We start from the raw sequence: 12,527 nt of genomic DNA on the forward strand, positions 1-12,527 counted from the left end.
GGTTCACTAATCTGACAGAACACTATTATCCACATACAGAAATAGAAGAGACTATGTACTGTACATTAAACATAATGTGTGTTTTGTATCACTTTAAGAACCTGGCTGGTGATACAAGGGAAAAACAAAATACATTTATAGCCTTCCTGTAAAGTTTAGATTGCCACTAAGTAGCTAAGGCGGACAGAGGTGTGGTCCTTTTTCTTTAAAGGGGTTGTAAACCCTCAAACCTTCTGTAGTGCAGCTGCCCCCCCAGAGCCCTCCTTTTTCTTACCTGAACCCAATCTTTCCAACGACGAGCATGAGCCTAGCAACTCCAACCGCTGTCTCGGATCCTCATTGGATAGATTGATAGCAGCAGGAGCCAAATCCAGTGGCACGGGGGCGGGGCAGAGTCCTGCTGTCTGTGTCAATCAATGGACACAGCAGCAGGACTCAGGAGCGTGTCCCGCACGCGTGCCCCCTTGGAAATTGGTCTCCGAGGGAGCACTCGATGCCGGGAGGAGCATATGTGAAGTCACCCTCTTCTGATCAGGATTATCATACCTTTTTGGACAGTAATATGTATAATACCCCAATCTGCATTTTTGTCTCTCTGGATTGATGAAAATTGGGAGAAAAAAATCTATTTTTTTTTTGGACACTTGATATTAAGGAATAATACTAAATTTCTTTCACTGTGAGCTTGCTTGTTACACAAAACATATTTTTTTGTGTTCATAGTTACATTTAGCAGTTTTGATTTTCAATGTTTATGGCACTATCTATGCATTTGAAAGGTTCAGTATCACACAGCGCTGCATTTTTTTGTTTTTTGTATATACTGTATGTTTTCACAGATTATGGGATTGTGATCAATGCTTAGCAGCTGTGGATTTGCACTTTGTTTCACAGGAATTGTTATACCACACCTGACGCTAGGTTGTAACCTCAGGTTTATTTATACCTGACGCTGATTGCAGCCTCAGGTTGCCCTAGAGTAGCTCGCAAGATTTATATATTTTTATAAGGTAAGTATAACATGTTTGTTATTTAAAAAAAAAAAAAAAAAACACAAAGCTTTACAACCCCTTTAACGTCCCTGTCGCTTAGTCATCCTAAATAATGAATATTTATTGAATATTTCTTGCTCTGTGTAAATTCTGTTTTGTCGTAATAGTAAAATTCTTCATCTAACGATGAACATTTAAATGCGTTTCCCCCGCAGAGCTGCAGACCTGTGATCCTGTGACGCAGTTTGTTTGTGGAAATGGACGATGTGTCAGCCACAAATGGCGATGTGACTCAGGCGAGTATTGTACTTGGCGTGTGTCTCTATTTACTCTAGATGTGGGTAATACCATATAGCAATTTCCCATTCCATTTCAAGAATACTGCAGCTCTTGTGATGTTATCGACTGCTTGATGATCATAGCCTTTTTGTATATAACAACATACACCGTGTACATTGTCTTAGAATTTGTGTTTTTATGTTATTGATGACGATGAAAATGCAAGCATGTCTGTGCTGCTTCAGGTGACAAGCTGAGATAGATAGATAGATAGATAGATAGATAGATAGATAGATAGATAGATAGATAGATAGATAGATAGATAGATAGATAGATAGATAGATAGATCATATATTAGAGCTGCTCGATTAATCGTTAAAAAATCGCAATCTCGATTCAACCCCCTCAAGATCTTGATGTAAACCCTCATGGTTAGGCCGTTGTCTTGCTCCCCCCCCCCGACCACCCACCTGAACACTAACATACAGCCCCCCATGGCTGCACTCATGCGGTAGTGTGGCAATTATAGGGTTAAAGCGATAAGGAGATGACCTATCGCCTCCTTGCTAGAAAATTACTTAGAACCCCTAAACATTATATATAGATCTATAGATATATAGATCTATAGATATATATATATATATAGATATTTATAGATATATACACACACACACATATATATATATATCTATATCTATAGATATAGATAGATAGATAGATAGATAGATAGATAGATAGATAGATAGATAGATAGATAGATAGATAGATAGATAGATAGATAGATAGATAGATAGATCTATATATATATATATATATATATATATATATATATACAGTACATATATAGATATATATATTAGCTGAGACCTTCCCTAGAGAATAAAATTGCAATTTTTTTATGTCGTAGGTTTTTGTGCAGCGGTTTTTCAAATGCTATTTTTTTTTTACACTTTAATGAATTAAAAAAAACAAACAAACATAATATATACCCCAATATATTTTGTATAATATGAAAGATGATGTTACACAGTAAATATTTACCTAACATGTCATGCTTTAAAATTGCGCATGCTCATGGAATGGTAACAAATTACGGTACTTAAAAACCTAGGCAACGCTTTAAAAATGTCTACAGGTTACCAGTTTACAGTTACAGAGGAGGTCTAGTGCTAGGATTATTGCTCTCGCTCAGACGTTCGCGGCAATACCTCACATGTGTGGTGCGAACACAGATTACATATGTGGGCATGACCTACATATGCGTTTACTACTGCGCGCAAGCACGCGGGGAAAGGGGTGCTTTAAAACTTTTTTTTATTATTAAATTTTTTGAATTTCTACACTGTCCATTTAAAAAAAAATGTAAACATCCTTTGTGATAACAATACAGCATGGCAGATCCTCTTTATGGAGAGATCTGGGGTCTAAAACACCCCAAATCTTTCCTTTACACTTAGGCTGGGTTCACACTATTGCGAATTGGATGCCGGTTTCACCGGCATCCAATTCGCATAGCAGGTGATTATGACCGGCTCTCTGTGGAGCCGGTTCACACATCTCCGGAGCGGGTTCAGTGCGAATTGCACTGGGGTTGTGTGCGTCTTTTGGTCCTTTTCAGGTCCGAATTCAGCCAAAAATTGGACCTGAAACGGTGAATGATGCACCAGACTCCTGCCAGTCTTAAAAGCAAAAGACAAAAAAAAAAAAATCTTTTTGTTTAACCTGTTCAATACCGGGCCTTTTCACCCCCTTCCTTCCCAGACCAATTTTTAGTTTTCAGCGCTGTCGCACTTTAAACGACAATTGCGCGGTTGTGCGACGTTATACCCAAACAAAATTGACGTCCTTTTTTCCCCACAAATAGAGCTTTCTTTTGGTGGTATTTGATCACCTCTGCGGTTTTTATTTTTTGCGCTATAAACAAAAAAAGAGCGACAATTTTGAAAAAAACACAATATTTTTTACTTTTTGCTATAATAAATATGCCAATTTAAAAAAAACAAAACAAATGTTATCCTCAGTTTCGGCCGATACATATTCTTCTACATATTTTTAGTAAAAAAAAAATCGCAATAAGTGTATATTGATTGGTTTGCGCAAAAGTTATAGCGTCTACAAAATACAGGATAGATTTATGGCATTTAAAAAAAAAAAAAAAAATTATTTATTTTTTTAACTAATAATAGTGGCGATCGCGATTTTTTTTTGTGACTGCGACATTATGGCGGACACTTCGGACACTTTTGACACATTTTTGGGACCATTCACATTTATACAGCGATCAATGCTATAAAATTGCATTGATTACTGTGTAAATGTGACAGGCAGTGAAGGGGTTAACCACTAGGGGGACACAAGGGGTTAAATGTGTTTCCTAGGGAATGCTTCTAACAGTAGGGGGCGGGGACGTACAAGGGGAGGAGACCGATCAGTGTTCCTCCGTTCTGGGAACACAGATCGCTCTCCTCTGAGCTGACAGGACGTGGATCTGTGTGTTTACACACACAGATCCACGCTCTGGCCTGGTTAACGGGCAATCACGGGTGCCCGGCGGACAACACGGCGCGTGCGTGCCCCCTAGGCGGCCGGGAACCCGAGGCCGTCATATGACGTCCACCCAGGATGGGAGATCCCATCTGTGGACGTCATTTGACTATAGGCGGGTAGGGAAGTGGTTAAGAAAAAGAAAAAAACATGTTTACATGGCCTGATTGCTCTGGTCCTCCAAGGGCATAGAGATGAGCAGTGGCCATCTTGCCATCGTGCATCTCTATAGAAAAGCACAGCCGGATGGTTCACTGATCGGTAATCTAAGCCCGGGAACCACCAGGAAGTGGCTGGAGGTGGGGCTCCTCTCCCGTCGCTTCTAAAAGTAATCCGCCGCTGGGATCATTTTTTTTTTGAAAGCCTGGCTGCCTGAGGGAAAAAAATACCACTGGGGTTATGGCATCTAGCTGCAGTAATAACCCCGGTATTTAACGTCAAAATCATGATGTGAATTCCCGGTTAGGCAGTCGGCAAGGGGCTAGGGAATATCTTTCATGCAAGGGCACAGCACCCACCACAGGTAATCTAATGAAGAAATCATTTTTAATACACGTCATAATCAAGAGAAAATCTCTTGTTTTCAGATGATGACTGTGGAGATGGCAGCGATGAATCGGGATGTTCGGTTTCCTGTTCGGAGAAGCAGTTTCGATGTTCCAGTGATCGTTGTATCCCAGCGCACTGGGTGTGTGATGGAGACAATGACTGTGAAGACTCTAGTGATGAAACCCATGCCAACTGCTCCAAAACAGGTTTGTGTTATTACTGTAGATATTAAATATATAAACTAATCCCGTCATCGAAAGTCTAAGGCTGGCACACGGGCGCCACCCCCCCCCCCCCCCCCATCCATCGCTGCCTCCCCTATCCATCCGTCCGGCCCCTTTCAGGACACCGGCATGTGGATTTCAATGCGGAGGGTCTCGTTTTTTGAAGCACAGATTAGAGCCTGAGGCTCTAATAGGCTTCAATATAGGGTGGGTTTGGGTCGCAGAGAGTGCGCTCCGAGCCCACCCAGGTGTGTAACAACAGCGAATGAATATTCGCTGTTGTAAAACTGATTCTCCTCCCGGCCAATCAGGAAGCGGGTTTTGACACCGGTCACCTGATTAGTTGAAAGGACAGGCGATCCTATTGGACACCTAGGAGGAGGAGGTGAGGAGCTGAAATCTGTCATGGAGGAGAGGACTCTTAGCCAAGCTGCTGTAACACGCTGCCTGCCACTCATCACCCACCATGGGGTAAGTGCCGGACTGACCGGCAAACAGCAGGGGGGTGGGGTTATTTGTTCCCCCCCCAAAAAAAAAACAACACCAGCCGCCACTGGGCTGTATGCATACGTGTTGTCTGCCCTGCCTGAGTTCTTCTCTGTTAGACTCATAGGTGTGGCACCCCAAAGCTCAAACACAGAGCAATCAAGGCAATGGATAGAAGTGTATACATGCCACGGTTGTGATACCATGCTTTGCAGCCATGGCAGAAATTAGGCAGAAAATATAGAGAGCAAAGCACAAGTGAAGGAGTCCTTCATTTTTTAAATTATGTTTTAGAATGTTTTTTTTTAAATGTTTTTATTTATTTTTTATGTTATTTTATTTTATGTTTTTTTTTTCATTTATTAACTGCCCTGTTGGGAGGCTTTGGTGAAATATCAGGGTTCTAAACATTTAAAGGGGTTGTAAACCCTCATGTTTTTTAACCTTAATGCCTTCTATGCATCATTAAGGTAAAAAACCTTCTGTGGTGCTGCAGCCCCCCCTCCCAGCCCCTGTTTTACTTACCTAACCCCGATCTTTCTCCAGCTGGGAACAAGCACACCAGCACTAGCTGGTGTCTCGTGTCCTGATTGAATAGATTGATAGCAGCGCAGCCATTGGCTCCCACTGCTGTCAATCAAATCCAATGATGTGGTGCCGAGGGGGCGGAGCCGAGTCCTGCATTCTGTGTGAATGGACACAGATGCGGGACTCTGAGTGCTCCCGCACAGGTGTCCACCAAGGAGAGCGCTTCTCCAACAATGCGGGGCAGGGCCACCAGTGAGGGGACCCCAGAAGAGGAGGACCGGGGCCAATCTGCGTAAAACGAACTGCACAGTGGAGGTAAGTATGACAGGGTTTACAACCCTTTTAAGACTGAGAAAGGGACTGAGGACAAAAGGATTGATTTACTAAAGGCAAATAGACTGTGCACTTTGCAAATGGCAGTTGTACTCGGCAGATTCAGTTGCTCCAGACCTGAGTAAATGAGGTAACGCTTCACTTTGCAAAAAATACCCAATCACATGCAAGAAAAAAAAACAAAAAAACTGAATTTTTTGCTTGCGCATGATTGGATGATGGAAGTCAGCAGAGATTCTGCTCATTTCCTAAGATTTGGAACAACTGCTCTTGCAGAGAGCAACTGTACTGTGTAAAGTGCACAGTCTTTTTGTCTTTAGTAAATCAACCCCTTAGATTCATCCGGATTTCTTTGCAGCTTTAGTTGCACAGATGAATGTATAGGAAGCTCTCTGAGGCTTCCTTTTCATTCACAAACTAAACACATTTTACTATGTTTCAGAGATGAATGGACACAGGAGTGATTGGTACCAATCACTTACTACAGTGGAACCTCGGATTGCGAGTAACGCGGTTAACGAGCGCTTCTCAATACAAGCACTGTATTTTTAAAAATCGGAACTCGGTTTGTGAGTGTTGTCTCGCAAAACGAGCATGATTCAGGCAAAGCAGTGTGCAGTACTGCTTTTGGCCTGAGGTGGGGGGGGGGGCGCCGGAGCCGAGGAGAGTCGAATGTCGCCGATCGCCGCCTTTCGGAAATGCACGGAAAGGCCCGAGGACACTTCGGCTGACCTCGGCAAATCTTGGGTAGGAAGTCTTTCTGAGGTTTGCCGAGGTCCGCCGAAGTATCCTCGGGCCTTTTTGGCCGTTTCCGAGGCTCTCCGGCGCCCCCCCGCCTCTGGCCGCATGCGGTATTGCATCCCAATGAAGTCAATGGGGAACAAATTATTTTAGTTTCCATTGACTTCAATGGGAAAACTCGCTTTGATATGCGAGTACATTGGATTACGAGCATACTCCTGGAACGGATATTCATATATTCATATATTCAATATTCATTCGGAAAAAGAAGGGGTTGATAAGTGACATATTTACTGGCCCCTTAGGGCTCTTTCACAGTGCCAGTGCGGGGGCGTCAGTGGTAAAGTGCTGCTAGTTTTAGCGGCGCTATACAGTCGTTTTTGTGGCACTTTTTGGGCGCTAGTGGGGCACTTTTAACCCCCGCTAGCGGCTGAAGAAAGGGTTAAAAAGTGCCCGCAAAGCACCGCTGCCGAGGTGCTTTGCAGGCGCTACCCGTTGATTTCAATGGGAAGGGGGCTTCAGGAGCGGTGTATTCACCGCCCCTAAAGTGCCTCAAAGAAGCTGCTTGCAGGACTTTTTTTGATGTCCTGCCAGCGCAGCGCCCCAGTATGAAAGTACTCGGCTTTCACACTGGGATTGCAGATGAGGCTTTTTTTCAGGCGCTTTACAGGCGCTATTTGTAGCACTAAAGCACCTGAAAAACACCTCCAGTCTTATCCAACTCTCCACCCTGAAACCTCCCGCTGTGTGCCCACAGCAGCTTCTGGCAGGAGAGGAGAGGAGGGAAGCCGGCGGTGATGTAGGGGTAAAGGGCACACTGAGGGCCCAGGCAGAAACAGGATGGGGGTGCAGATACTAGAACTGATCCCCCTGCAGAGCAACTGGAGGGATAGAGAGGAGGAGAAGCCGGCGGTGATGTAGGGGTAAAGGGCACACTGAGGGCCCAGGCAGAAAGAGGATCCCCCTGCAGTGCGACTGGAGGGATAGGGAGGAGGAGAAGCCGGCAGCACTGCAGGAGGGAGAATCTGTGTCTGCAATAAGGCAATACAGTACGTCTTCCGGTCCCCAGACCCCCTTTTTGAACTGAGAGGGCCCAGGCCAGGAGGGAGGGCTGGTTGTACTGGCTTATCAGCAGCCCTGGCACACAGGGTGTGTTGGACTACACAAATCCTCCCATCCCCACCCCTCTCTGTCCCTATCCACATGCATTCATTGATTTCTTTCCCAGCACAATAATGCTGCTGCCTTGACTCCGAAGAGCATGCCCACACTGGTATTGTATAACTGAAGGAGTAGAGAAGTTTTTTTTTTTTAAGTGAATTTTCACTTATCTTAGAGAATGAGGTGAAGCAAAGTAAATGTTCACTTGGCGAAGAATACCGAATCTTGTGCAGGAAGAAAACAATGAAACAGTTTTTTTTGCATGCTTTGCTTGTAGGGACCACATCATTTCAGCTTCCTTTACAGCAAATGTATGAATATGCGAACAAATAATGTCTGTTGGATGGTTTTACTACTTTTTTGTGAATAGCCTGCTGAAATTTGATTTCCTACGTTCACATTTCACACACAGTTGAAAGTATCTGAGGTGGTATGGAGCCCCCTACCTGTCTCCAGTGAGAACTACATCTCCCTTTATCAATATGCGGTGACCCTGGTTTACTAAAGGAGCAGAGCATGTTCACTTTCAAAATTAATTTTCATTTATCTTAGTGAATAAGGTAAAAATTCACTATGCAAAGAATATTCAATCATGTGCAAGACAAAAAAAAGAAGAAAAAGTTTTTTTTTTATATGTTTTATGATTAGATTATTGAAGAGAGCACATCTTCACCTCATTAATTAAGCTAAGTGTTTTTTTTTTTTTTCTCTTTGCAAAGTGAATTTTTCCTTAGGTTAGTGAATGAGGTGAAATTGTGCTGATTTCAATCATTTAATCATATGCACGTAAAAATCTATTTTTTTATATAGTAAATATGGTAAATTTTCACTTTGCCTCACCTCTTTCACAAAGATAAATACAAATTAATTTTACCAAGAGAAATATCCTTTTTTGTTTTTTCACAATATATTTTTATTGAAAAAGTTTTAACGTATACAAATATACAAATGATGCATATACAGTGGAACCTTGGATTACGAGCATAATCTGTTCCAGGAGAATGCTTGTGATCCAAAGCACTCGCATATCAAAGCGAGTTTCCCCATAGAAGTCAATGGAAACGAAGATAATTTGTTCTGCATTGACTTCTATTACATGCAATTCCGCATGTGGCCAGAGGTGGGGGAGGGGGCACCGAAGAGTCTCGGAAATACTCGAGGACAGCTCGGCTGAACTTGGAAAGCCTCGGAAACACTCGGGAACTGAGTATTTCCAAGTGTTTCCGAGTATTTCTGAGTGGTTCCGAGTATTTCCGAACGGCTCCGAACCTGTTCCTAGTGCCCCAAGCGCCCCCGCACCTCTGGCCAAATGCAGTACTGCACACCCCATTAGCTTGAATTCTGCTCATTTTGCGAGACAACACTCGCAAACCGAGTCCAAATTTAAAGAAAAAAAAGTTGCTCGTCTTTCAAAGTGCTCGTAAACCACGTTACTCGTAAACCAAGGTTCCACTGTAATATAAAAAAGTATTGAACAGGGTTAAATGATGGTGGGAGTAGGTAAACATAAATGAACATAGTAGAGTAGATGAGCTTTAATCAAACGTCAATTGTTTGAATAAACATGAATAAGACTTATAAAGAAAATGCAAAAAATATAATATATATATATATATATATATATATATATATATATATATATATATATATATATATATATATATATTATATTTTCTTTTCCTTGCACATAATTAAGTGTTCATTGCATGGGGCGTTTTACTTTGTTTCACCTTATTTAGTAAGATAAGTGAAAATTGACTTTGAAAGTGCACATACTCTAGTAAATATGGGTCACTATGTACAGTATAGGGAAAGGACTCTTGGGAGATGTAGTTCTAGTTAAAGACAGGTAGGGGGCTGTGTGCCTTCTCTGAAGTAAATAGAGCTGCACAGCAGGATATTGAATTCCAGCAGGCTATTCACAGCAAAGCAGTAAATGATTCAACAGAAGTGATTTTATTTATATATTTATACATTTACTTTTCTGATAGATGAGATTCCCATGTCTGGCTAGAGAACACTGCTGTAAGGCATTCTACAAAAGTCTATATTATACACAGCTATATGCCCCTCAAGCTCTGAAAAGCTAAAATTGAGGATTTTAGTGTTTATCGCAAGTAAAAAGTTTAATTTCACGGATTTAAATGTTATTACTTTGTATGGTCCATTTTTTTTTGTGTGAGCCGAAGTTGGGGTATTTCTTGAAGTCTGACACACATTAAATTTTAGAGGACACCGTTTGCTGAGTGACAGAGCTCCATAGCTCCGTACCGAATGCAAAAGCCGACATTAATATTGTGTTTATACGAGTGTAAAATACTTTTGAAAGCAACTGCTTTTTTATGCCTTTTCATAAATCTTTCTCCTTTTATACTATGCAAAGGCTGAAGGTAAAAATTGCTTTCTGTGCAGTCTTTTTATGATCTCATTTAACATGCCAAGATTTTTCCTTGAATATTTAATATATACCAATAGCAGAAAACACTTGTAGTTACCTAAACAATTAAAGTTACAACTCAGACCCCCCCCCTCCCCCAACTTTTTATTTGGATCTATTGCTCTCTATCTTCAATTTGGGACTCCTAGTGGGAACTCCACTCCTCCTAGACTCACCCTTCACATGCTCGTTGTATACGCTTTACCTTCTTTCTATCATACAACACTAGTATTTCCTTGTCCTGATACATTGGGCAATACATGATATTACCAAAAGTATTGGGACACCTGCCTTTACACGCACATGAACTTTAATGGCATCCCAGTATTAGTCTGTAATGTTCTATTGAGTTGGCCCACCCTTTGCAGCTTTAACAGCTTCAACTCTTCTGGGAAGGCTGTCCACAAGGTTTAGGAGTGTGTCTATGGGAATGTTCTGCCAGAAGCGCATTTGTGCGGTCAGCCGTTGATGTTGGACGAGAAGGCCTTTCCTAAAGATGTTCTGTCGGGTTGAGGTCAGGACTGTGCAGGCCAGTCAAGTTCCTCCACCCCAAAATCACTCATCTATGTCTTTATGGACCTTGCGTTGTGCACTGGTCCAAGTCATTTGGTGGAGGGGGATTATGGTGTGGGGTTGTTTTTCAGGGGTTGGGCTTGGCCCCTTAGTTCCAGTGAAGGGAACTCTTAAGACGTCTGCATACCAATACATTTTGGACAATTTCATGCTCCCAACTTTGTGGGCACAGTTTTGAGATGGCCCCCTCCTGTTCCAACATGACTGTCCTTATTGGTTAGCAAGGTCATGTGGTTGCGCCGACCAATGAGAAACCCCTGGCCACCCCTCCAGACCCCACTGCACATAGCGGCCATGATGCCCCGTGCTGCTGGTATAGCGGTCTCTACACTGTATACCACAATACACAGTCCAGGAGTGAGTATCCATCATAATGCTCACAATGGCAAGAGCTCATTGGTCAGCGCAACCATGTGACCTTGTTGACAAATAAGAAGCGCTTCTTTTGGGACACCCAACTGGAAGAAGAAGCCTCAGATGTGCTTCTAATGGGTTAGTATGATATCTTCACTATACGCCACCTTATTTGAATCATTTCACTGCATGCCACCTTCTTTAAATTAGTTCACTGCCCACTACTTTTTTTAGAAAATCTTTATGTCCTCTTTATGTCCTCCCCCACCTTATTTAGATCATTTAATTGCACCCCACCTTTTTCAAATCAGTATACTACCCCCACATTCTTTAGATCAATTTACTGCCCCTCTCCCCAGACCTTCTTTATCTAAGTTTACTGCCTCTACCGGCTTAAGCTTACTTCACTGTCCCCTAAATTCTTTAAATAAGTTTGCTGACCGCCCACCACCATCTTCTTCATCTGGATTCACTCCCCCATCTTCTTTAGATCACTTCATTGTCCAGAACCTTCTTCAGTACAAATTCACTGCCCACAACCTCAAATTCACTGCCTGGCACCAACCACCTTTACCTAAAATATTGGTGTCAAACAATAACATACGAACCACACTATGGTAATGTCCGATTCTTTTATGAATGCCGGCATGCATCCCCAGTCACCTACACACCACAATGGATCTTTATTTATTTTACCTCATTGTGGAGAAATTAATGAGAATGCAGATCAGGTAATCTAACTTCAAAAAATACCTCTACAAGTAGTAGAGGTGGGAAGTTGGTATAGACCTAGCTATAAGAACCAATGGAGATATCAACCCCAACTTATAAATATACCAACTCACAGACAAAACAATGGGGACTTTAACTATACAGTATCTCTGGAGGCAGTTCAGAGACACCATATTATCCATTTTTATTCAAAGAATCCTTTATAAAAGTTGGACCAAAGTCAGTATAAAAACATCAATTTAATCACTTGACCTCCAGAAGATATACCTCCCTTTATGATCAGACCTTTTTTTGCTAAATGGCACTGAGTTTGAGTTACTTTAACTGACAATGGCGCGGTCAATGCAACGCTGTACCCAAATAAAATGTATGTCCTTTTTTTCCCTCAAAGAGCTTTCTTTTTGGTGGTATTTGATTATCACTGCATTTTTATTTTTTGCACTATAAACAAGTAAAAAAAGACAGACAATTTTGAAAAAAAAACAAAAAACAATATTTTTTACTTTCTGTCACATTGCGTAAATTTAGGTAAACATAAACCAGAGGAATGCTAAAGTCCTAGGCCTCGGATCAACATACACATATCCCCAGAAA

General features: G+C 41.9%; 1 protein-coding gene across 6 annotated transcripts in view; it reads left to right on the forward strand.

Moving 5' to 3' along the window:
- The window catches only part of LRP1B (LDL receptor related protein 1B), a 2,172,167-nt gene that overhangs the window by 1,260,689 nt on the left and 898,951 nt on the right, over window positions 1–12,527 (forward strand). For all 6 annotated transcript variants that reach the window (XM_073634235.1, XM_073634238.1, XM_073634240.1 and 3 more), the window contains exons 19-20: window positions 1,208–1,288; window positions 4,403–4,570. In XM_073634235.1, the coding sequence (XP_073490336.1) occupies window positions 1,208–1,288; window positions 4,403–4,570 (249 nt within the window). The remainder of the gene's footprint in view (window positions 1–1,207; window positions 1,289–4,402; window positions 4,571–12,527) is intronic.

This window comes from Aquarana catesbeiana, linkage group LG06 (assembly GCF_042186555.1).
Source record: "Aquarana catesbeiana isolate 2022-GZ linkage group LG06, ASM4218655v1, whole genome shotgun sequence".
NCBI classification, from domain to species: domain Eukaryota; kingdom Metazoa; phylum Chordata; class Amphibia; order Anura; family Ranidae; genus Aquarana; species Aquarana catesbeiana.